Source organism: Berghia stephanieae, chromosome 3 (genome assembly GCF_034508935.2).
Source record: "Berghia stephanieae isolate SIO BIC M18660-M18661 chromosome 3, UCSD_Bste_1.3, whole genome shotgun sequence".
Lineage (NCBI taxonomy): Eukaryota > Metazoa > Mollusca > Gastropoda > Nudibranchia > Aeolidiidae > Berghia > Berghia stephanieae.
Window position 1 is genome coordinate 84,940,931 of NC_088362.1, and position 26,571 is coordinate 84,967,501.

General features: G+C 35.3%; 3 protein-coding genes across 5 annotated transcripts in view; 1 reads left to right on the forward strand and 2 right to left on the reverse strand.

Annotated features, from left to right (window-relative positions):
- Positions 1 to 2,505, reverse strand: part of LOC144968674 (uncharacterized) — a 34,438-nt gene extending 31,933 nt beyond the window's left edge. The window contains exon 1 of one of the 3 annotated variants that reach the window (XM_078907243.1): positions 2,348 to 2,505. In XM_078907243.1, coding sequence (XP_078763369.1) covers positions 2,348 to 2,371 — 24 coding nt within the window. In that variant the 5' untranslated portion in view covers positions 2,372 to 2,505. Of the gene's footprint in view, positions 1 to 2,124; positions 2,145 to 2,281 lie in introns of those variants that run through there. The other 2 variants (XM_078907244.1, XM_078907245.1) reach the window with 2 other exon arrangements.
- A 2,093-nt stretch (positions 2,506 to 4,598) lies between these two features.
- On the forward strand, positions 4,599 to 26,294 carry LOC144968676 (splicing factor ESS-2 homolog). Its single transcript, XM_078907247.1, has 9 exons — positions 4,599 to 4,824; positions 7,344 to 7,500; positions 8,015 to 8,152; positions 10,593 to 10,744; positions 11,347 to 11,467; positions 12,671 to 12,829; positions 24,223 to 24,419; positions 25,318 to 25,433; positions 25,856 to 26,294. The coding sequence occupies exons 1-9, from the start codon at positions 4,708 to 4,710 to the stop codon at positions 26,211 to 26,213; spliced, it is 1,515 nt and encodes a 504-aa protein (XP_078763373.1). The 5' UTR covers positions 4,599 to 4,707; the 3' UTR covers positions 26,214 to 26,294.
- On the reverse strand, positions 16,925 to 21,898 carry LOC144968675 (uncharacterized). The gene is made up of 3 exons (XM_078907246.1): positions 21,815 to 21,898; positions 20,784 to 20,944; positions 16,925 to 20,426 (listed from the first exon to the last, which is right to left on the reverse strand). The coding sequence occupies exons 1-3, from the start codon at positions 21,834 to 21,836 to the stop codon at positions 17,463 to 17,465; spliced, it is 3,147 nt and encodes a 1,048-aa protein (XP_078763372.1). The 5' UTR covers positions 21,837 to 21,898; the 3' UTR covers positions 16,925 to 17,462.
- Positions 26,295 to 26,571: the final 277 nt, after the last annotated feature.

Below are 26,571 nucleotides of genomic sequence, written 5' to 3' on the forward strand. Positions count from 1 at the left end.
TGCCAGGGCCCCTCTAGCCACACTGCCTACACCCACCACAACAGTGGCAAAGAGCAATAATTCAACGCCTGCAACACCCAAGATGGTCTCCAACTCAGCAGGCCAGAAAGCAACTCCAGAGACAGTACAGCCCGATGCTCCACCGCTCGAAGAGCCACCCAGCAACGTCCTGCTGACGAAATTATCGTCCCAACAAAACAACCTAACAAACCGATTGCTCCAGCCGGTGATGCCGAAGGAACTCCACCTCCTAGGACAGCTCGCTTGCCCCGCGCTTTGATGGCCCTCCAGCCATACAACAAGCCTGGTCTGAAGGAAACAGACCAGCTACCCGAGAGGCGCTCAAGAATTAAATGACTTTCATTTTACGTTACTTAAAACTCGAAAATCATTTAGTACGAGTCTAATCTATATCCCTGTCCTCTATCTGCGAAGAAAGCACCATATTATTGCAACTGATCATCATTTTTCTAATTTAATATCAGTCTTTGTCCCCTACTTGTCAAGAAAGCACTATCCAAAGACTTGGGGGGCATAGAGAATTATAAAAGCCTTACGATATCAGTTATTGTTACGTTTCACTGTTATGTATTTGTTCACAGATGATGCAATTGTCTTTCTTCGATATTCTGTATCTCTGAAATAAAATTGAGATTGAAAAAGGACAAGGCCTTATTCATTTAATTTTCAGTACTATTATTTACTATGTTTTTATTTTGAATACATTTATGGGGATTTTATAGTTTCTGTTTTAAAAGTTCGTATATTTCTTCTCTTTGTGAAATTCGATATTAATAATATCGATATTTCAAAAATAAGAATTGCTTTAATTTTATTTTATTTTGCCATCAAGTCATCAAGTTTCTTACCCATATGTTTAGATATGTTTGTTATCATTTGTATCCATATTCTATTGGCCTTAGCCTTAATAATTATTATGGGAAGAAGTTCTATTAGTATTACTATTAGTTATACATTTTGACACCCCCACACATTGAGAGAGAAGGGGGGGGGGAGTGGGGGGGAATAAAATTATATTAATTGTCAGTTCAAATGATGTAATAGCAATAAACCCAAAGTGGTTCAGCAGAATTTTTTAAAGTATTAAAAGCCAGAACTTTCCTTCTAATTAAAATAGGGAATCCATTTCAATATATTTGAACATTTTCAATCTACCATTTTATCTATATGCAATTAATTTGCCAGAGGTAAAAATAAACTCATTATGTCATTACGCAACATGTTTTTATCCTTTCATTTAAATACTCTCAAACCCTTTTTCACTCTCTATGTATTAAATCAAAGAGGGGAATTATTTTCAATTGTTTCAGTGAGATATTGGGGATAAATCCAAAAGTGATATATAGCAAATTGTTTCTTACGTCTAGCCGAGATTTTAATTTTAATTATGTAACATTTGCGTCATATTATGTAATATTGTGTTAATTTGAAATGTTTATCTTCCTCTTTATTAATGTCCTCGAAAAGACGAACATTTTGGTATACAATACAATATATGATAAGAATTCCATATTGACTGTTTTAACCATTTTTTATTAACATCACGCGATTTCGGTCACAACTTTGCAATGGTAATTTTGGGGTAAAAATCGGTCTGAAATTTCCGACTTTGAACTGCCATAACTACATTTCTAATCAAGATAGAAACAAAATTCAAACTCAACCTCAAACTGCTTTGTAATCTGTGTTGCCAGCTCTTTTTTATATGACATTGGTTTCAAGTGTGTGAGTTACATTAAGAATTTCTATTAAACTCCCTACTAAACTACAATCTAAAACTATTTAAACCTCATGGACGTATGCAGCAACATTTTCATTAATTTACCATCACCGCCAACGGAGGTGCATAAAAACGGTGCGTTTTTGTACACCTCCAACGGAGGTGTATAAAAACGCCACCATGTTTAAATCACGTGCCCTCACTGGAATTTGTTTACAAATTGGTTATTTTTCAATTATCCAAAGTCCAAAGCTAAATTATACCCTATTTTATTACTAAAAAATTATTGATTGTCAATCATTGATTTAAATTTTAGAGTAGCCTACAACTACAACAACACCAAACGATAGGGCAATTCTTCCTCAAGAAAATAAGACATAAACCGTTAAAATCCATCCATAGTCAAAAAAAATCTATGGAACATTTTCTGAGACACATCACTCAAAAAGTTTTTAAAAATCGGGTCACAGTCACAGCCGCTAAGCCATTTCATTTATTTTATCAGCTCACTGCTGGAGTGCCAAATGGACGTTTACCCACCGTCATAACGGACTCAATTCTTGAATGTAATAAAAAGAGATTAGAGTGTGACCATCATAGATTCACCTTATCAATTGCAATTTCATTCATTTTTCAAAATACGGATTAAACTCTTCTGTCCAGGATATTTAGTTGTAACTCTCTTAGAACATTTGATATTCATAACAAAATTCGTCAAAACATTCTTTGAAATTCCCGTCTCCTAATTCACAACAAACTTTGCTGGATTTTGATTGGCTGATTTCTTCTATTTTACAGGAAGTAGTTTTCGCCCTTTGACCTTAGTGGAACGCAATCTAACCCATTAAAGGATAAGAGTTCCTCAAATGGTCAAAATTGCCAGTTTGACTCTTTTCATACCAAATTAAAAAACAAAACGTGGTATCCCTTCTCCCCCCACCCCCCCCCCCACCTCTCTCTCTCTCTCTCTCTCTCTCTCTCTCTCTCTCTCTCTCTCTCTCTCTCTCTCTCTCTCTCTCTCTCTCTCTCTCTCTGACGAAGGCCAAGGGCCGAAATGTTGTTTTCTTGTATTGTCCCTTTTTGTTTACGTCAATAAACATTTCACGATGTTTTATTTAGTCCCAGTTGTAATCGTTAACTAAAAGACCTCAACTACTCTTGGTTGTATTTTATAGCTTGAAAGTTAAAACGGACTGAAGAATCCCTTCCCACCACATAATACATCACCACTCAACCTTCATAGAATGATAATGGGATTGGAAAAGTGAAGAGAGAGAGAGAGGAGAGAGAGAGAGAGAGGAGGAGAGAGAGAGAGAGAGAGAGGAGAGAGAGAGAGAGAGAGAGAGAGATAGGCTATTACTATGCCTAAGAGTAGTAATGATATTTTGCTTAGCCCAACTTGGTAACATAATATAAATCGGTCAACGGCCTCTATATAATAATACTCCCAACGGTTTGAAGGCAACATATCGGGTAATAGTAAGCTAACGATTACGTTCGCTGCCTAAAACGATCAACCAACGAAATTGAAGAAAACAAAGATGTCCTCAGACGACTCCGTTGTTGACTACACATAATATGTAGGTTCTCCAACGCTATGCAGCATCGGTACCGCCGAGCTTAGCACCGTGCTAGAGAGAGTGTGGCATAGTCAATTAAGCATGTATATCTTATTTACCTAACATACACTCATTCACTCGTTCGTACAAGCTCAACCAAATATAAAATGTATTATTTTTATTCACCTCATTATATTTTATCTGTTATCCTGCATTAAAAATGGACAACATATGTTATAACAATTTGAAATAAACTTAGATAAAAATCACGTAATGGGAGAATGTGTAGAAGGCTCAATCGATTTCGTTCGGCATCGATCGTGACGAACGAACGGAATCGGAATTCTGCACGCGTCACTTCAATGACTAAACGTGGGTGACATAAAATTTGATTTTGACGCGTTCCTTGTTGTCGACGAACCAAATCGTTAATTCTGTAATACAGTATTACTTCTTCTTCTTCTTCTTCTTCTTCTTCTTCTTCTTCTTCTTCTTCTTCTTCTTCTTCTTCTTCTTCTTCTTCTTCTTCTTCTTCTTCTTCTTCTTCTTCTTCTTCTATCCCCTCCTTTCCAACACCCGTTTCCAACCCTCCAGCTACATTTCCGCCACAGGTCCGCGCATAGTTGAGTCCTTAGAAAAGAGTCTTGACTCACATTCTCTCACCGTACTTAGGTGTAAAATGAATACCTTGCCGTTAACGGCGTTGTCTCCGTCGGGAAAAATAGCATTATCGCGTAACAGGTGTCTTGTTACGTGTTGCTATTGGTCAGGGACCCGTTGTAAAGCGATTTGAGAACGCGTAACTCTCTCCTTACCAGCCATTTTCAGGTTTATCCCAAAAACTTCACACCCCAACTAACACAAAAATAATATATTTTTTATCACTCAAACACAATAGCAGTAAGTTCTTGCCATACATCATTTCTTTAGCAAAACATGCTCTACAACACACTGTTCATTTTCTTTAAATTGTATGACCTACAAGAGAAATTTGTATAAGAAAAATGTAGGTTGTATCGTAACGAATGTGACGATTTTCCTATAGTTGGTAAGGAGAGAGTTAATGGATATGCGCAAAATGAAAGCTCAAATTATTATATAAAGTCTGTGTAACGTCACACCTTTTTGCTTTGCCAAAAAGGGAATGAGAGAATTTCGATAATTATCTAAACTAGATAATTTATTCGGATAATTATTTAAAGCATGGATAATTCACTGGGTCATACCGCCGCTCAAATTTACTGGGTTATCGATTTTCCCGATCCAGTTTGCGTACAACATCATTTGGCAGTTTATGCTAAAATAATCTGTCAATCCTCCAACTCGCATTTCGAAAACATCTACGACGTTTAGACGATTTTACTGCCTTTTTAAGTGACTGACTTGAGGAAAATTAAGTAATGAGTCATGGAAATAAAACCAAATTTTAAAGAACAAAGTATCGTTACTCAAGATTCCAAAATACCAAGACTGAAACCAAATGTGAAAGGAAAACAGGTTCTAAACGAAGATGAATTCACAGAGGTAAGCCTACAAATACAAACTACAAGCTAGATAGCTAAGGACTATGACTAGAGGTTTACTATGATAGTAGTCTAGAGTAGGTCCATATAAATATAGATATAGATAAGGTCCTTACGTTTATGTCTATAGTCTATAGTGGACAGAGGGCGGGGGGTCACTTGCTGTGTTTTCTATCCCCCTATATTCCTTATTAATTGCATATATTTGTTTTCCGGTTGCTTTATGAATGTTTTTGTCTTGGAATGATTTCTTGGTTTTGTCTTGGGGCCGGAGTCTTGACAAAGAAGAAACATTTTTAAAATGTATAAGTATAGACCTAGTTATAGTTTTGGAAGATTATGATTTTTCCTTGTAAATCATCTCTCTAATTCCTATCTACTATCTGGTATATTTTTGTTTTGAATATGTTTAGTAAACATTTGAATGTGTTCCTTTCAGTGGATACTATGCGTTTGTCTGATGATACCTCTTGGTGATATCAAAATAAGCACATTAGAATATTCTTCTATTTTACTATGTCTTACCTTTTCTCGGGTACTATAAATCTAAAATTCTTTTTTTTTTTTTTACTATCCCATTTTCTTCCTTTTTACTGGCGCTGAAATGACCTAAAAGTGTTCCAGCAAACAAACAAAAACCACCATCATATCGTTATCACCACCACCATCACTACACACACTACAGTCATCATCACTACAACCACCACCACTACATCATCATCATCATCATCATCATCATCATCATCATCATCATCATCATCATCATTATCATCACTATCACCGCAGCTGCAACCAACACCACTGTGTCATCATTATCATCATCACTACCACCAGTGCTGCAACCACCACTATCTCATCATCATCATCATCATCATCATCACTACTGCAACATTTGCCACCATCACCACATCATCAGCATCATCATCAGCAGCAGCACTCCTCCTCCTCCTCCTCCTACTACTACTACTACTACTACTACTACTACTACTACTACTACTACTACTACTACTACTACTACTACTACTACTACTACTACTACTACTACTACAGTCATCATCACATCATCATTATTACCACCAACAACACTATTATTATTTTAATTTTGACAATTTTTCCATTTGATATGACACTTTAGTTTTGTAACTTAATTTGATCAAAGGGGAATTGGTATCATATAGCATTGTGTTTACATTCTGTACAGTTTTAAATAGAATTTTGTATGCAGAAATCCATGTGAGCAAAATTTTAAGTTGGCATCTCTGTGTATTAAACATGTTTTTTTACTTTAAAGATGAAAGTGAAAGGGAATCTAGTAAGTAGTGACACTGACACTTGTGTTGAGTACATATATAATATATGCTATTTGGTGATGTGGCTGTCTGTGTAGTCACAACTTTCGATTCTGTATTTCTCTTCTGCTCTGTTCACATTGTTCAATATATGATATTTTGAGGATGAGAATTTGAAAAGGTTTTAAAGAAATCATTAATATGATTGAGCAGGGGAACTTGCCTACCTAAGGGGCAAATATAGAAAATTCAGGTTTTTGGCATTTCGTTCCAATTTGCCGGGTTTCAAATTTTGAGGTCTCACTATATTTTTATTATTATTATTATTATTATTATTATTATTATTATTATTATTATTATTATTATTATTATTATTATTATTATTATTATTATTATTATTATTATTTTAGTGTAGGCTGCCAATGCCAACGCTATCGTGTTATTAATAGATGCTGCACTTTGTGACCCCCCCCCCCCCCCCCACCCCAACACACACACACAAAGACAAACACAAGCACATTATGTTACAAAAGTATCCGTAGTAAGAACCTAGATTAGCACATAAAAAAAGATCCTCTCAAGATATTTTTTATTTTGTTTGTATGTTTGTTGTGTTTTTTTTTTGTTTTTTGTTTTTTTTTTGGGGGGGGGGTGTTTTTGTGATCCTTGCACATGAATGAATGGAAATGAAAATGAAATTCTTTCTATTCATCCCAAAGGAGAAAATATTGTTTTTGATTGATTGTCACTCCCTTGTAGCTTTGCAAAGTGAGCAATATGGGCTAAGATTCTTTCTGAAGAGATGAGATGACAACAAGAGGACTCGAATCTGGGTCTTGGGTGTTGTTGGAATGCCTTATCCACTCGACCATCTTACTTATCACATCCCTAGTATCTTACTAAATCTCACATTCGTATTGGTACTGCTGTTGCCTCTTCTGGATATCCTACCTTGCTCAATACTCCTCCTATCAAACTACTTCCAGGTTGGTACAAACATTTTAAAAAATACATGTTCTGTATAGAACAGTATCCACTTAATGTGCCCAAAGTGTTTTACAAGGTGCCCCAAGCCAACAACTTTGTTCACACCCAGTAATTAAACTATTATTGTACCCACCAAACACATCTATCCGGCAGATTGTCATTACATGAATGACTCAGAATTTATATGAAGATTAAATAATGAAATGTTGAAGTTGATTGTATTTGGGTTTTTTTTCATATTCAGGGTATCAGCAAAATTATTGAGAGGGACTTTTTCCCCGACCTTCCCAAACTTGAGGCACAAGCAGAATACTTTGAAGCAATGGAAAAGAATGACCTGGTCAAACTTCGAGAGATTCAAATGAGATTTAAAAGACCCGACACAGCTCTTTCTGATGCAGGTTGGTATTGTTTAACAAGAATTATACATGTTCGAATGCATAATTTTAATATAATATTTTGGAGAAAAAATACCATAAAACTTCAATGATTAGCAGTTTTTGAGGAAATGACACTAAAATAGTTTTTCATTTATTAATGTTTCTGATCATTTGTTTGAGCTTGGTAGAAAAGCACATGCCACTTGGAAAGCACTGCTCATTCAACTCAGTCAAATGAGTATAAAAGCAGAATGATTGATAAATTAAAAAAAAAAATTATTCTTCAGTATTCTAGTTTTAAAAAAGTGATTTGAAAGTGATATCTTAAATAGAATGCATATGATTGGTTGATTATGATTGTGATCCATCAATATAAAACATGTTATTATGTAAGTATTATTGCATTTTGAAAATTCATCAATATTGTATTTTGAGTGATGTTATTTGTTTAAGAATTCACTCTTTATAGAAACGCAATATTCTTTTGCAATGAATGAAAATCATCTTTCTTTTTCTTCCCTTAATCTTGTAAAAGTAAACACACCAGCCACGTTTGAAACTCCTGTTGGAAGGGAAGCAACGCCAGCGAGTAAGGGACAACCCCCAACTTCAAAATCACAACCACAGACAGCCTCAGAAGAGCTTGAGGAAGATTTAGAATCTTTTGATTTTGGTGGGTATAATGTATCTAACTTGTTTATGAAATCATACGTTTGAGTCACGTGATTTAATGACACTAAATATCATGAAACCCAAACAAAAGCTCATCCTAAGCAACTCCATGGGTTATTGCAAATCGGCAAGACTTTGAAGGATAGAAATCCTGACATAGGAGACAGAGGAGACTCCTATAACTTGGAAAAAGGTTAATTTTAGGTCATTAGCTGTTGAGAAAGGATGCAAGCAGTGGCATTGTTTTTGGTTACAAACCATTATATTATATGATTGTAAATACAGTCCAAGCTGACTTATTGGGATGGCTCAGTTCCCGACAAGTCATCCCAATTAAGCGGTGGCCATAAATTTCAGTGACATTTCACGTCTTAATGAGAAACAAATGACACCTTAATCTACGTCTAACAATGAGAGACACACTTAACTGCATATAACAATTACAAGATATGAAGTAAGTAGAAAAGTGCCAGAAGACAATAGAGAATAAAAAATTTTTTCGCGGCGGTGGTGGGGTTTGAACCTGCGACCTTATTGGTACGACAACTCCGCCTGGCAGGTGAGAGCATGGCTCTACCGTGTGAGCTATCCACGAACACAAAAATATTTGTTTCAAACCCAAAGTCATTTCTAGATCCCTCTCTCACCCACTTCTTGAGATCGCCAATTCGTTCGCCACCATCGCGAAGTAATTTTGACCAGCAGTTAAGCTTAATAGCCAATATTCTCATCACAAACATATAACATAGAAACGATTGAGACATTGAGTATGCTCCGGTGTATGGGGTGAATTTTTAATTCAGAAAAGTGAGTGGAGCAGGCACTTATGTTGGTAACAACAAGATATGAAGTGAGTAGAAAAGTGCCAGAAGACAATAGAGAATAAAAAAATTTTTCGCGGCGGTGGTGGGGTTTGAACCTGCGACCTTATTGGTACGACAACTCCGCCTGGCAGGTGAGAGCGTGGCTCTACCGTGTGAGCTATCCACGAACACAAAAATATTCGTTTCAAACCCAAAGTCATTTCTAGATCCCTCTCTCACCCACTTCTTGAGATCGCCGATTCGTTCGCCACCATCGCGAAGTAATTTTGACCAGCAGTTAAGCTTAATAGCCAATATTCTCATCACAAACATATAACATAGAAACGATTGAGACATTGAGTATGCTCCGGTGTATGGGGTGAATTTTTAATTCAGAAAAGTGAGTGGAGCAGGCACTTATGTTGGTAACAACAAGATATGAAGTGAGTAGAAAAGTGCCAGAAGACAATAGAGAATAAAAAAATTTTTTTTAAATTTTTTAAAATTTTTATTCTCTATTGTCTTCTGGCACTTTTCTACTCACTTCATATCTTGTTGTTACCAACATAAGTGCCTGCTCCACTCACTTTTCTGAATTAAAAATTCACCCCATACACCGGAGCATACTCAATGTCTCAATCGTTTCTATGTTATATGTTTGTGATGAGAATATTGGCTATTAAGCTTAACTGCTGGTCAAAATTACTTCGCGATGGTGGCGAACGAATCGGCGATCTCAAGAAGTGGGTGAGAGAGGGATCTAGAAATGACTTTGGGTTTGAAACGAATATTTTTGTGTTCGTGGATAGCTCACACGGTAGAGCCACGCTCTCACCTGCCAGGCGGAGTTGTCGTACCAATAAGGTCGCAGGTTCAAACCCCACCACCGCCGCGAAAAAAATTTTTATTCTCTATTGTCTTCTGGCACTTTTCTACTCACTTCATATCTTGTTGTTACCAACATAAGTGCCTGCTCCACTCACTTTTCTGATATAACAATTAACGAATATTCCATTCATAATGGTTGCATAAGTAAGCAATGAATTAAGAATGCATTGTCTACCCATTCATATCATTGAACAAACAAACATTTGGTGATGACAGCCTTGAACAAACAAAGCGATCACTAATTACCATAGCCCTCTTAATAGTTTCTAGTTTGCTATGCCAATTACCTATCGCACCATTGGTCAGTTGAACCATGACCATAACATGAGAATGGCAGTCGACAAGGGATACAGGTAAATTCTATTGTTCTCATCTTTGTGATGACTAAGATGAACAATTCAACCCACAGATGACAGAGAGGGGCTCTCTTTTGTCTGTGGTTCGACCACACACCCGCAACTGGGGGTTACAGGTAATTTCTAATCTTCACACCTCTGTGATGAACAGTACAGAAGACATACCTGGTTTGATCATCCTATTGTTTTAAAAGATTTAAGACCGAAAAAGCTCTCTTATGGGGGAAACCATTGTCAAATTTTGTCCCCATTAAGCGGCAGGTCGTCCCAGTTAAGCGGCTGGGAATTGGAAAGGGTATGACTTTTTATATAGAAAAAAATTCTGTTCTCAGGGCATCGTCCCAATACCGGCTTGGACTGTATTTTTTAATTTGTTTTTTGTTTTGTTTTTCAGAATCAAAAGGACCAAAGGGCAGCCTCGACTCCTTTTTGTCCAAAAATACAAGTGAAGACAGTGCTTCATTTGCAGAAATATTAAAAGAGGCGGAGCAGAAACACAGATTGAAACATGCCTGGTTATTTGAAAAAGAAAAAGAGCATCTGGCTGTAAGTATCTATTGCATTTTTGCAATATGTATTTGCAACATGTATGTCTGATCTTATGAGAAATATGCATATTTCACTGGATCAAGATTTGAGCAAACGTCTTTTTTTGTCATTTCAAGAAAATTGAGAATTTGCTTTAAGCATTCCTGTAACTGTCAGCTCATTATTATTATTATTATTTAAAATCTGATAATCGCTTTCTGCTACAAATATGTTTGACACCTAACTCAACTGACAGGTGATATAAACAAATCAGCTTATTTAAAGCAGATTTTTCTAAATTTCTGATCTATCAATACTACTTGATGAAAACAATTATGAACCATATATGCATTATATAGGCTGTAGAACGGGGATTTTTTAATTTCCAGTCGTAGCCAAGCTCCCCTTGCAACCGAGGCCATTGTACGTGAACTATACAGTATTGAGGCACACACAAAAGAACATTGAATTCAATGCCTACATTTAAAATTTTTTTTTTTTTCACTTTTAACTTAATTATTGTTTATTCCAAATATTTTTTATCATTTGAGGAACTCCTAAATTATATATAATGAAATGATATATCTTGATATCGAACAAATTTTTGCTTTGTTTCACAGGAGCATAATGACATGTTAGCTCTGCCACCAATAGAAGATCAAGCTGCGATAACTGATAAACCCTCTCACCTCACCACATGGAAATATGTCAATCAAAATTCTGTCATGTACATCCCTAATGGTATATTTCTATTTTTTTTAATTTAAGATTAGAGACAAACACTCATCATCAATATTAACTTGTGATTTTAACAATTTGTGCATTTTACTTTTAAAAATTGTTATAATCTTGAAATACGGATTTATGCTTTCTCCAGGTTTTTAAAACTCACTCATACTCATACTTCCCCTGCTTTTACTTCTAGTACTGCCACTACTGCTGCTACTAAAACAACAGCTACTACTACTACTACTACTACTACTACTACTACTACTACTACTACTACTACTACTACTACTACTACTACTACTACTACTACTACTACTACTACTACTACTACTACTACTACTACTACTACTACTACTACTACTACTACTCCTACTACTACTATTACTCCTCCTCCTACTTCTACTACTACTACTACTACTACTACTACTACTTCTACTACTGCTACTGCTACTTCTTCTACTACTACAGCTACAAATAAATGCAATGATTGTTACTGTCGCTGCTGATAATGAACATGACTATGAGTTAGTAGCGCACAATTAATTGTGGACAAACAAATCTGAAAAGATGTGAATGAAATAATGCCAGACAAAACAGGAGTCTATATGGTATATGTGCACTTGTTTGCATGATTGTGATTTGTCTCCACCCAGGATGAACATCGAGAAAAAAAGATGTTCCAGATTGGAATTCTGCAGAAGAATATTATCTATTCATCAAAATGGACACCAACCTTAAACCAGTTGCAAATTGACATAAATTGTAGAATTTCTGGAAGTCCAGCCAGAAAAAGGCAACCTATTAACAAAGAAAAGAAATATCCCAAAGTAATACAATTTCGAAATTGACATTTTTTTCCTCCTCATGAAAAGTGAATCAATAGTTTCTAATAAAATCACATTTTATCGAAACAGTGTTTTTATGAGGCTCAATTTCAAATACATCCTATTTGCAACTAACAGCAGCAAGATATTTTATTGAATATCTTGGGTTTATATTTTTTTTATTTTATCATCACATTTCTTCTGGTTCTTAACAGTTTGCGATTAAGCAGGTAAATTGTACTATTGATTAAAGGAGGTGGATAAGGAAGTAGAAAAGCACATTTCATCATCTCTTGAACTGCATTAAATTCAGAGGGGCATGCATTCTACAAATATGTAGAAAATCCCATTTAATGTGTAATATGTGAAATCAATTTGTTGTTTTTTTTAGGAGAAGAGCTAAGCGCTGCTGAACTTATAGACTTGAAGAAAAACAAGCCTCGCGAGATTATCCATGCAAATACTCGATTCAAGATCAACCCATTCAGCAGCATCAAAAGCAAAGAGGCCATGGCTAAGGCAGCATCCTTTAAAGCTCTTATCAATTCAGGTCTGTCATGAAATTTTTCTATTAGACAATTGAAATTGTCGTTCACCACACTCTGCTTTTGTATTTGTGCTTTGTTTTGTTCTGTTGCTGTTTTTTTTGTTTTTGTTTTTTTTTTGGTCTTATGGTCAAAAGACATTTCTTTGTTTTGTTGTGCATGTTCGTGTGTGGTGCCATTAAGAAAAGTGAATAGTTCTCTCCTCATACAAACTGATTTTAACCCCTTGCTGTTGCATATACCATCATGAATTCGTTTCAATAGTCTTATTGTTTTGCTAGACACATGTGATTAGTACCTGACAAATCTGCTCAGGTAACCAGGTGTGATGTCCGGTTGAGACTGACTTCTATGTAATAAGTCTTGTGCCTGGTATGGAAGATCATGATAATTTGCATTTGATATGAGTACCTTTACAAATATGTTGTAATCTCAGCGAGACCTATTTGCTCATGACCAACTGTCCATTTACCATCAATAAGTCTGTAAGTTATAAGCAATGAGTAACAACTCAAACTGAAACAACACTGAATATTGTATACAAAGAAGCTCTGTAAATTCCTGTATGTTATACTTTTTCATTTTTTCTGTTTACTAACCTGTTCATTTGTTGTAATACCAAAATCTAGAGGTGCTTTAATGAGTCATTAAAGTGTCTTAATGAGTCATTAAAGTGTATAGTAAAATAAAGGGAGTAAAAATGACTCTTATAAAAGATACAAGACATTTCGACCTTTGGCCTTCTTCGGGTAAACAAGAAAAGGAAATTTGATATATTTCATTGACATCATAGATAGTTAAAATATTATAGTTAAAAATGTGTGTGTGTGTGTGTGTGTGTGTGTGTGTGTGTGTGTGTGTGTGTGTGTGTGTGTGCAAAGAAAGGAGAGAGAGAGAAGAGTGAGAGAGACAGAGAGAAAGTTTGAGAATGGGAGAGGAAGAGTGCATTTCAAAGTTATATTTAAAATAAAGGAAAGAGAAAAACTTGGGCTTGGGCTTTTATATAGTGGAATATCCACTAATATGCTCAAAGCGCTTTACAAGGGGTCCCTAGACAACAGCAACACATGTAGAATGAGACATGACGCCTGTTAGGTGATATTACAATTATTTTTTTTCGGACAGAGACAGCCAGGTACTCATCTTACACCTGAGTACAGTGAGAAAATGTGAGTAAAGAGTTTTCTGAGGACTCAACTATGAGCTGAGCGAGTCTCGAACCCAGGACCTTCTGATTCGAAAGCGAGTGTCATACCACTGGACCACATAACTAAAAAACAAAACTAGGTTGACCTAACTGGGTAAAAGAGATCGGTAAATAGGTAAAAAATATTCAAAATAAATTCAAAATAAAGTAAACTTAGCTTTTAAATGATGCAGATTCTCCGAGATTAATTATAATTTGTTAATGCTCTCTCTCTCTCTCTCTCTCTCTCTCTCTCTCTCTCTCTCTCTCTCTCTCTCTCTCTCTCTCTCTCTCTCTCTCTCTGTCTTTCTCTCTGCCCCCATCCCCCTTCAATATTTCTTATTTTTTTAAAATTTATTTATTTATTTATTTTTAAATATATATCTTTATAGGGTAGGTAGGGTTTCAATAATAACATTACTGCTGGCTCGTATTCTTTAATAATACCTCTTTTTTTTCCCTCCCGTCCCCCTACCTTATGCTTGATTTATATAGTTTTGATCTTGGTTTACATTTCATCTCATTACTTCATCTCATTGTCTCTCTCTCTCTCTCTTCTCTCTCTCTCTCTCTCTCTCTCTCTCTCTCTCTCTCTTTCTCTCCCTCTCTTTCTCTTTCTCTCGCTCTCTCTCTCTCTCTCTCTCTCTCTCTCTCTCTCTCTCTCTCTCTCTCCTTCACGCACACACACACACACACACACACACACACACATTTTTACCTATAATATCTTAACTATAAATGCCAATGTAATATAACATATTTCCTTTTCTCGACAAAGGCGAAACATTTTCTTTGTCTTGTATCTTTTATAAGAGTCATTTTTACTCCCTTTATTTTACTATTCATCTTCATTTGCTGTTCCATGGCTTATTGATATCTTTGGGATACTTATATATTTATTATTATATTTTACATGTATGTTTCTTTAAGTAAGGGGTTTATGCAGATTAAGTGGGTGTATGTATAGATAACATACATGTCAGGGATAAGTTTTACATTGAAGATTTAGCGGGGTTTGCTAGTCATTAATAAATTGTAAAACATAGTCTATACTAAAGGTAATGAGAGTTAACTAAGTTGGTCACCCTTCTTCATTAGAATATATTATCTCTCTACATCCTGTCCGAATGCTCGCTGGGACCTCACTGCACCAATGCTGACCTGAGGGAATGCAACCAGACTGCCCGGGACTGGCTGACTCACTGGCGCGACAAGATATGATGATGATCCCTCTACAGCCAGATGACTTCTATAAACATAACATAAAAATAGACGGGTGGTTGAAAGAGAAATAAAATAAATAAAATTCCCTTTATTCACCCCAAAGGGAAAATTTGTCTCAGGGTCTATTCCAAGGGAAGACTGGAATAACCCAGGCGTCAGCGGCAGTTCAGCGGCGCAAATTGAACTAGGGCGAGGTGGCTTGCTCAAGGCCACACAATGCAGCGATGGGTGATTGAACGTGGTACCTTTCAGGTACGAAGAAAAGACTGTACCGCAGAGCCATGCTGCCCCCTTGAAAATGGAAAGAGCTTTATAATGAAAATAATATTTATGATGACATAATTAATGTTTGCTAAATATTGCAGAGAATAACATGGCAACGATCTTAACTTTTATTGCAATTTTTAGCAAACATTAAGTATGCCGCCATAAACATTATTTTCATTATAATTCTCCTCATCACGTAAGAAATCGTTGGTATAGCACACTCACATGCCTATTTTGGTCCAACGATTACAAGGTTAGCACTTTAAGTGATTAATAGCACCGCTGTCCAATGCCGACTCATAAACCCATGCAAATCACAAATCGGATAAATATGCAAACAGATCTTCGACAGAATCAACACCAAAATCATCAAGGAAACCGAATTCAACAAATGGAAAAACACAGCTGAAGTTATCAACTGGTACAGAAACACAGAAAACAAACAACGACAAAATGCAATCATATTTGATATCTGTATTTTCTACCCTTCAATCACCAAAACCCTACTCTTCAAAGCAAAAACTTTTGACAACATCACAGAAGAAGAAGCCCATATCATCCTGTACTCGAAGAACACATCGCTATACAACAATGGAGTAGCATGGATGAAAATATCCACGAACTTCGATGTCGCCATGGGAAGCTACGACGGAGCAGAAACATGCGAGCTGGTCGGGCTATACCTACTTTCCCAACTGCAACATCTTGATATAAACATTGGACTATACAGAAACGACGGGCTCACATTGTGCAATAAAAAAACCGAGGCAGACTGAAACTATAAAGAAAAAATATGCAAAATCTACCTGGACAACAGACTTAAAATTTCCATTGAAACCAACAAAAAGACATTCGATTTCCTAGGCATGATTATCAACTTGAACAACGGCACCTACCAACCATTTTCAAAACCCAACACCACCCCAATGTAAATCCATAGACATAGCAACCACCCGCCATCTATAATAAAAAACATCCCAGAGAGCATTAACAAACAACTTTCTAACAACTCTACAAACAACAACATATTCAACAAAGCAATCCTACCATACACAGACACACTAAAAAAAAGTGTCTATGACTATAAACTAAAATATGAAGAAAAACCATAATCACATCAACGATAAAACATCAAAAGAAAATGAACTATAACAAGGTACACCAAACCAAATTTTGAGTTAAGAAAAAACCAAAAAGTCTATGTTTCATCACATAGTACTCAATTTTCTAAGAAGTTTGATACCAAAATGAGCCCTCTAACTCAATTATTAAGGAATTTACGCAATATTGAAGATTCGAAAAATATGCGCCTTCGCGCAACTTGCTCCGGTGTCAACTTTGCGCTATTGTAAAATGAAAAGTAATCAAACCACATACCTAAAACTTGCTAGACAGACAGACAGCAACACAGGGAACACGCCTATTTTTTTCCAAGCATATTAAAGAACTTTATTTTACTTTTAAAAGGTCTTGAAAATGGCTCCGAAGCCAATTTCACATAAAACGACAAGGGAGGTAAAAAAGAGCAATTTGAACGATTTTTAAAAATTCATTAAAAAATAATAAAAACATGTACATATTCATGTGATACATCAAATTAAAGTTCATTATCCATACAATGACAAAATGTAAATAGCCAAAGTATGCAAGCCACACATTGGTCATTAAAGAACATGAAGCAAGACTGAAATTATGAAATCACAAAAATTTCACCTAATAAAAAAACTCACAAATATGCAAAATGTCAGGATATACAAATAAAACACTTCATACGTACAGCATGAATAACGTACAATTCAGAAATAGTATGATCTCCTTAGGAAAATAAATTAGATAACTTCAGCAGCTTCAGACTAAGCTATGAAAATTGAGAGAGAAAAATAATCCGAAACCGAGAAATCACCAAAAAAAAATGCACATTACATCACTAATGCTTGAAAAAGAAATTAAACTCAATCAGGCTATATAACTCTTCGCTTCTTTGATGGGTTCTCAATGTCACCAGAAACAGAATTTGATTTTAAAAAAGACTTTAAAGCATCCAACATAAAATCAACATCACCAAATCTTAAACTCCTTCCGCCCGACATACATTTATGAAAACGTATTTCACTCTTCAATATATCTTTTATCTTTGTCATTGAATAATTTTCAACTCTAAGCCTGTCAAATAAATCAATTACATCTTTATCTGTTCGACAGGGCCCACCGTGTAATTCAACATCTCGTTCAACCTTGGAAATATTCTCCATATCCTTTATCTGCTTATCAATCTTCTTCTGTTGATTCTCTACAAATTTCAATCTTATATCATTATCTACTTTATCTTTTAACATCTTACTCTCATTTCGCATTTTCTTCCCATGCTTTCTAGCTACTTTGAACATGAGCCCTTGCTCTTCAACAGACTTTTTAGATAAAAACGATATTGTTTTATTGCGTTTGACAGCATGAATGGTGGACCGATTATGGAGTGATGCATCTCTCCTTTTACTAATGTCATAATCGAAATCACCAAATGCACTCTCACCAACCAAATTTGTAAGAGGACAATGGCTCAATGTTCTTTTCATTTCATCACTGACATGAGCATAATAACCATCATTTAAAAAATCTTTCAACTGTCTCTCAGTAACAGAAGAAACATCTTTGCATAATATTTTTAACAAATCAATCATTACAACATTATTAAATTTGTCAATTTGACTATGTACCATATCAAATGCAGGGGATTTGGAAAAAGGGAGAGCATCTCCAAAAACAGATGTAAAAGAAATATCAAGTAATTCAGAGGGATCATCAGCCCATTTCTTAAAACAGTCATGCATCATTTGAACATACATAAAAAAATCAGTATACTTCACTGTATTACTCTTGACAAGAAACCAATAAGGCGAAGTGACTTTTAAACAAAATAGGGCAATACAACAAACCAATGACATTAACCTTAAATCTTGAAGGTCATGAGTAACACTCTTAATCAATAAATTTGGGTTATCATGTAAAATACCAGAAGTGAAAAAATTCAATAAATTGTCATGGTGGAATAAAATAGAAACAGCAGCTTCAAAAAAGCAATTAAACCTGTTGGACTTAAAACTAGGAATGGGAACAACATTGTGAGTATCAGAACAAAAAGTAATCCACTGTGGACGACATCCATTTTTCTGGTCACCCCTGGGACCCAACAAATTACAAGTACATCGAATTATTCTATTTGTCGCAGACTCTGAATCTTTGCTAAAAAATGAAAAGGCCCCATCTTTGTCCCTTCCTAAATACTCATCGTCCTGAGTGATCAACTTTCGTTCAAAAACTGACAATGTCTTTTCAAAGGCAGAACTAATTCCTAATAGAAAATGTGCATTACAATGCAAAAAACTGATCTGAAGGGAATCTCCAAGCTCAGCGTTTAGTTTATCTGTAAATTTATGACCAAAAAGAATATTGGGCGCAGCCCTATCTGACATGACACTAGTAATTTTAGAAAGAATTTCTCTTAAAATAATATCAGGAGAAATGGAGTACACATCTTTATAGCAATCAACTAAATTACTAATAACAATCATAGCAATATCCAAAAGAGTGTCAGAATTTTCAGTGGCAACAGGCAAAAACCCCAGATAAAAGGTTTCCCCACTATCTAAAGTGAACTGATGTCCCACTATCTTTTTCTGATCTCTTGATGTACCATCAAAATGAAACGTAGCATTTTCAGATTTTAAAACATTTTCAACAGTTTGCATATTTGAAAGGACAAAAGCCTCATCACACATGTTTAAAACTGTTTGAGCACAAGGTAAATTTTCAGAAAATACATAATGAAAAATATTGCTTGATACAATATCAATTACTTTTTTTACATTTTTAGCTGAGACACCTGTCTCACAAACTAAGGCGATGACAGCTTTCCTGACATCAGAATATTCATTATTTTTAGAATTTTTAATTTTAATTTCAAATGGATTAGCTTCTAAATTTTCATATCTGATGATCTCTTTCTGTAACTCATCTGTAAGGTATTTATTTTTTGACTTCATTTTCTGTAAGGACAAATCTTTCTTATTTAAATCACTGTGTAAAACAGATATAGTTGAGCAATAATCTTTACAAATTTTGTCATGCCCAGATTTAATTTCTTTTAACTTTAAATCTTTTTTCTTTAATTCAGCTTCAAACTTTTCTTCTAATTTAGACACAGTAACTAAAGCTTTATCCTCAGCTGAACTAAGTTTCTCTTTCAGTCCTTTTACCTCCTCCAGTAGAGAAAATTTCTCCGATTGAATATCACGTAGTGCAGATTCAACAATTAGAAGTTTTTCATTCAAAGACTGAATCAAATGTAACTGGTCATCTTTCAGCTTTGGAGTAGTTGGAGTTGGACTAGATCGTAGTGGGGTGGGTGGGCGAGGCGTAGGGTGCTCTTGTAATGGCAATGATGAAGGCTGTAGATGTGAGGGTGGTTGTGGAGACGAAGAAAGGGAAAATTTTGATAGCAGAAATTGCTGAAGCCTTTCAGGATGTTTGGTCTTGTTGCTCCTGAGTCGTTCATACTCTTTGAATGTTTTTTTTAGGACACAAAAAAGTTTAGAATTGATGCTCAGTCCAGATAAATGACAAACCCATTGAGCCGTTGTGTTTGAACTTAATCCCATATCCCTCCTGGAAAGTTCAATATCAATAACTAATCCGTTATCGATGTGTTTCAAATCCAGTGAAGATGCAGGCGGAAAGGGCAATGAAGCACGGGTGATGCCAAAACTCGACAACTTATCCGAAATAAAGTCGAAGTCAACCCCACATTCCAGGAACGACAGATCATGCCGTTGCATGCAGAATCTCTGGTAAGCACGCTCCACTGCATGCCTTATCCGTGATCTGTGTGATGCAAGGTCTGGGGATATCCGTAGAAGACAGTCTTCAATCTGAAATCAAATTATTTGAAAAGATGAGACAATGGCAATACAACACAATTTTACATTGTCAATTGTTACCTAACTCTGTACCTTTCTCGTTAGCAATGCTTACTCATATGTACAGTGAATCCCACTAGGCACTGAAATGCACCAATACCCCTTCATATGATCCTCACCAAGTTCTTCCTGTAACAAAACATCTTAATCTTAGCCTGCAAAAAAAAAAAAAAAAAAAAAAAAGCGGTCAGAGAACAACTGTCTTGACTTTGCTCACTTCTTGACAATGGATGATCACATGATAGCTTTGGGAAACTTCTCTGAAAAAAACGTGATTACATATAAATGACGAAATAAAAATATAGTCACCTCCTTCCAAGATTTTTTTGATGAGCAGTTCTCCGATTCCTGCTTCAAAAAATAAAGCTGTACAAGTAACTTCTGGTTCACTTTTATTGGTGGCAAATCTGGTCGTCTACCTCTCCCAGATACCAAAAAGGTATTTTTTAACCCTTGGTAAACATCATCATCTGAGGAAATATATCAAAATGAAAATTACTAATTTTATCATTAAAACCAAAATCTTCCTTACAGAAACATTGAAATAGATACACGTTATTATTATCCCCAATAAATAAAAAATACCAAACAATAATCTGAATCTGATGAAATGACAATAATTACAACATGAATATGAAAAAAAAAGTCATTTGCCATGGTAATAGCTAGTAATAATAAGTACCAGGCAGTCTGGTAGCGCACAATTAATATTTGATCTACTGAAATTATATTGAAGGATCACAATAGTCATATAACTTTATAAACAGATCAGTCCACATCCAAATTATTGACAGGGGTCTGAGCCCATCCAAAGCAAAGTTTCATAACATAATTTTTTTTAAAAAAAGCTTACTATTGCTGTAAAGTCACATACGCCTCTATAATAATAATAATTAATGATAATGTCTTAACCAATAACCTTAGAACGCATTCGAACTAAAACAAAACTAATGTGAATCTCGATAAGTTGTCCGCAATGGACTCGTCCGAAACCTGAATTGAGTGTCCGCCATTTTGAAATCAAGATTTCATCGCCACAAAAGTCTAGTGTATTAAGATGACAAAATACAGCTGTATTATTCATTAAAATAAAATTTAGATTGGTGTCATATAAAATTAGATAACTGATTAAAGTCTTACTGGTATTTGTTTAGGGGAAAATATAACATAAAAAAATACAAAGTGCCACAAAGTTCCCAGTTGCTGGATACGAGGGAATACCGCAAGTGAAAGAATTTTAAAAGACACTGCGTTTACGATTTTGACCAAAAAAAACTAACTAATATAAAAAAAGCAATATTTTCAATGATCAGAAAGTAGATTTCAAACATGTAACTTACCTATAATGAGCTTTGAATCCATTCCTGAATGAAATCAATCAATCAATCACACCTTGTTTACAACTAAGTCGCGAGTCGACTAACGTCAACTCAGCTCCTTCGTTTGAATGACTTCGCCGGGCCAGGGTTGCCAGATTATTTTTCAACAAAATGCCAGGGGAAGACTCAAAAAATGCCAAAACACTCAAAAAAATGCCAAAGTCTGTTGACTCCCACCCCCACTAAGAAAACTACTCACTTTTGATAGACAATTTACTATCATATCCTGGTGGCTTGCATGTTTTCTTTTCTTTTTTTTTTCTTTTTTTTTTGAATTATACTAGATTTCCTGTTGGGGTAATTTTTTACCTACTGACTACTAAGTGGAGTGCTAAACCACTACACCACGGTTGAGAAAAGGTGTCATTTGAAGTATAATATACAAGAAAAGAAAATGCCAAATGAAAATGCCAAATGCCAAATGATTTTTCTAATGCCAAACGGTTTTCAAAAATGCCAGATTTTTGGAATCTGGCATTTAAAATGCCAAACTGGCAACCCTGCGCCGGGCATGGTCGTTCTTTTTAAATAGCCAGCTTGCGGACGCTGTTCCATAAAATAGTTTCGAATTTTTACCATGAATAGAAAATTGAATACTTTTTCATTTCATGTAAGTTTCGTTTCAATGTTCTCATATTTCGGCATTTTTTTCGTCAAAAACTTCAAAAAAATCGATTTTTAGAGAGGAATATGATTTTATACAATATAAAATTATATACCAAACGAAAGAGAATTCAATTCTGCTTCAAATAACACCATTCATTTCCCGATCTCATAAACGGCGCTCGCAAGACATCCGGTTGAAAAAGATGAGGTCATAAAAACTGACCGCGAGCATTCCGACCAACCGTTTTCTACACATTTTTATTCAAATCTATTAAGATTACTTATTGAACAAAACCATTTTCTTTTTTCCCTATCATAAAGAAAAAAGGATGATCTTTACAATGACACCAAGTGTAATGCATACATTTTACTCATTATTTGAGAGTAGCAGTGTGAAAGTGATGAATTTTCCCGATTTTCATCACAATTTTACCCGATAGTGGCTGGTTTGGAGTACCTACTATAACATGGTTCAACCCACCTTACAGCAAGAACGTGACAATCTTTATCGGTAACTAATTCTTCAATCTCCAGGTCACATCCTACATCACATCATGAATAAAAACACCATTAACGCAAGTGTGGAAATCTCGAAAACGCTCTTTTTCAGTGACATGGTATGACAGACATGAATGGCTCACAGTTAGTTTGGAAAAAAAAACGTTTCTTTTGTTTTTATGGTCTACTTTTTACAGATGCAATAAACACTGACAAATCATGGATATCTATAGGCTATAGTGACCTTAACCACTTCCATCGGAGGGCTAAAACCCATGAAAATACTGAGACTCATCTAACAAATGCCGTTCGTTATAGAACTTTTGGAACTGTAAATATAGCAACTCAAATTAGATGTGTAGAGGATTTTGTTAAGACCATACAGATAGTTAGGGACACATTAGAAGAAGGACCAGTAACATCCAGCAAAAAAAGGAAACAGACCAGTTCGAATGTTAAGGCTACAGCTGTTGAAGTCTGTGATGTCCTCATGATACATTTAACTAGCAGGCTTATTGACAATACATTTTTATCTTCTTTTGATATTTTAAATCTTATTAAGTTCACCATCTTTCGGGCTCAATTTCCTGAAGCACATATGTCATATTTTTAAGTTTCATGTTTCTCTTTGCTGCTTACAAATAAACTTAACCATGATCAGTGTTTTTGACAGTTAATGTAATAATTTGGATGGTTGAAGTTACCCTGATTATGACGTACATGGTGTAAGATTGGCACATCCCCCCAGTCCAGCGGTGGAGCTCTCAGATCCTGGCACAAGTCGAGGGGCTTTCCGCTATTTGAAGATAGTATAATTCGACCCAGTTTCTCTCTCAATCAGCTGTAGCGATACTAATGGATAGAGCATTAACTGGAGCTTTGGATTGCTTTGCACCACGGTGTTGATTTAGTCACTAATTCGCGCAGTGATGTCACCAACACACGAGTCGGCACAGTACGTGAATCGGAATCTGGAATAGAGCGGAGACTAAAAAAGGCAGTATGGTGTTGGCGAGTTGGCGAAATACAGTGGAGTTATAATTTCTCAGTTTTATTTTAATTAAATTATGCTGTTAATGATTTTTAAAATATTGGTGCTGTGCCTGGCACCATTCGATCCAATGGCCCCACGCCACTGGCTTTACTTTGCTTTGGATAATCAGTATCTCCAATGAGTTATCCCAATTAGATAAATCTGTATTACTAACAATCATCCTTTACTCCCGTCAGTGTAACTAACGAATACAATTTAATATTAATTGCAGGTAAAATTGGTCATGATGGGAAAGAGATACAGGAAGGTCAGTCTCCCATGGTCAGTGGATATGGTTTTGTCAAGACACCATCTCCTGCCCCAGGTGTTCAAGATTCACCTCTTATGACTTGGGGTGAATTGGATAGCACACCTGCCAGACTTGACGTTAATGACACACCTTCTGCAACACCTGGTCCAATTTTTAGAGTAAGAACATGATTTTAAATCACTTCGTAATGTGTAAGACCATTGTTTGTATTAGCTACTCTCACTGTGTTTTAAATCTTGGAATTATTTGATAAAATAAACAGGAAATAATAAATTACTAGTATGGAAGATTAATATAGAGAAATTGTAGCCATGGGACATTAATCAACTTATAAATTTGGAAATCTCCGAAAATTTTGTTTCAGAATCAACCATTTTCATTTTTACACATTAAGTACTTGAAACTTAAATTTTCCAGAGTTCAGATATTTCAAACAAATAGTTTGATAGTTTGATCAGTTCAGCTGATTTTGAATAGGAACTTAAAATTGGAGACTTTGTGCTAAGTCAGGGAGACGGGTCACAGACCAAGGAGACTTGTGACAGCCTTGGAGACATGGGACTGTCAGTTTAAAATATATAAAGTTATGATTTTTAGTAATAAGGTGGACGAGGACAAAAGAGGAAATACAATGCTCATATTTCTTTTTAGTTTAAATAATTATTTTTAGCATTCAAAGCTTTTGAAGCAAACAGTAGTTAGTTAGGCTATCTGAACCAATAACATCCTATGACTAATTCGACTTTTTCGAAGTTCTTTTTTAGATTTTCAAATGTCTTTAGTGCGACTTGTGGTGCCTTTACATTTGAGGCCATGGAAGATGAATTAAACATTCATTACAGGAAAACTATCTTATTAATATGTGATTTATAAAACAGAGGGGGGTCCTGGTAGCTCAGTTTACAGTTCACTTCACATGCAAAGGGAACCAAGACCCTTTTTGTCGATATTAAATATCCAGTACTCTCTCAATTTCATGGCTCTATATTCACTATTTTTTTCAGCCATAGTAATTATATATGTATAACCAGGTTACTATTTTGGATTTATTTTCAGATCCCAGATGTTCCTAAAAGAGATAAGTTAGCATTGGCATTGTCAGAAAAAGCCAGTAAAGCCCATAGAGACAAAAAACAGGCAGCTTTACAACAAGTTACCCGAAGATTTGCAAGGTGATTACTCTAGCTACAACTTTTTTTTTCCCTTCCATCTTCACAACATTCATGGATAACAGATGCCGAACTATATTTTCAAGGCCACATTGATGCTTATATTACACCTTTTAGTCATAATGTATATGGAATATTGTATTTTTGAACTATAATGATTATTTTTTAAATTGTTTTTTTTATTTCTTGCTGTCTTCAATCTTAACATTTCCTTTTTGTTTTTTATTTGTTTGGTTGGGTTTATGGATTTTGTTTTTGAAAAATAAATCTTATCCTCTGTTCTGTTACTACAATTTACTGAATTTAAATTTCAGTCATTTGAGCCTAAGGCTGTCACCTTTTCTTTACAAGTAAGAATTAAATGGATTTTGTTTTTTAGGAAAAAGCACCCTCTATATCTTATTTTATTGAATTTGTTATTTCAGCCCATCGCCCTCATCAAAGTTTTCCATAAGCTCCACAGAACGAGTAAATTCTATGTCACCAGCAGCTCAACGACTGGTCAGCAAAAAATTAGGGATAAGAATATCTACAGATAAAGCTCTTCAAGAAAGCTACAGTCCAAGTCCATCTCCTTCTCATCGTCTCCCTGGTACAAAAACTCCTACACGATTGACTCCAGGTAGCAAAAGGTCAAGAATTTCGTTACCAGGCAGTCCAGCAATCTCAACTCCAGGCAGCCAACGTGGTGCTGGAAACTCAACTCCCACAAATCCATCTCTCACAGATCATCTTCTTCATTTGCCTAATCGTAAAAGAAAAACTGCCGCTGATTTTTTTTGATAATAAAGTATTCGTTTCTGGCAAAAAAACTGCAATTAAGTTGTGATTGTTTGAAATAAAACCTTAAAACATGTTGAATAATCTTTTTTGTTGATAACTCTTTAAAGAGGGTGTCTATACAGCTGTCAACTCTCATTCCAGAACGATGTTCAGTATTTGGTGATTTAAAAAAAAAATATTTAAATGTGACGCATTGCCAAATTGGTATTATGTGAGTGTGAAACAGATTCTGAAAAGTGAAGTTATGGTGATAACAAATTAAGATATTGTATTTTGGGTTGTTTTTTTTTTTTAGAAAATACTTTTATTTTCTTAAATGAACCATACAACTTTGATTTAAGTTTAGTTTCTTTGCCAA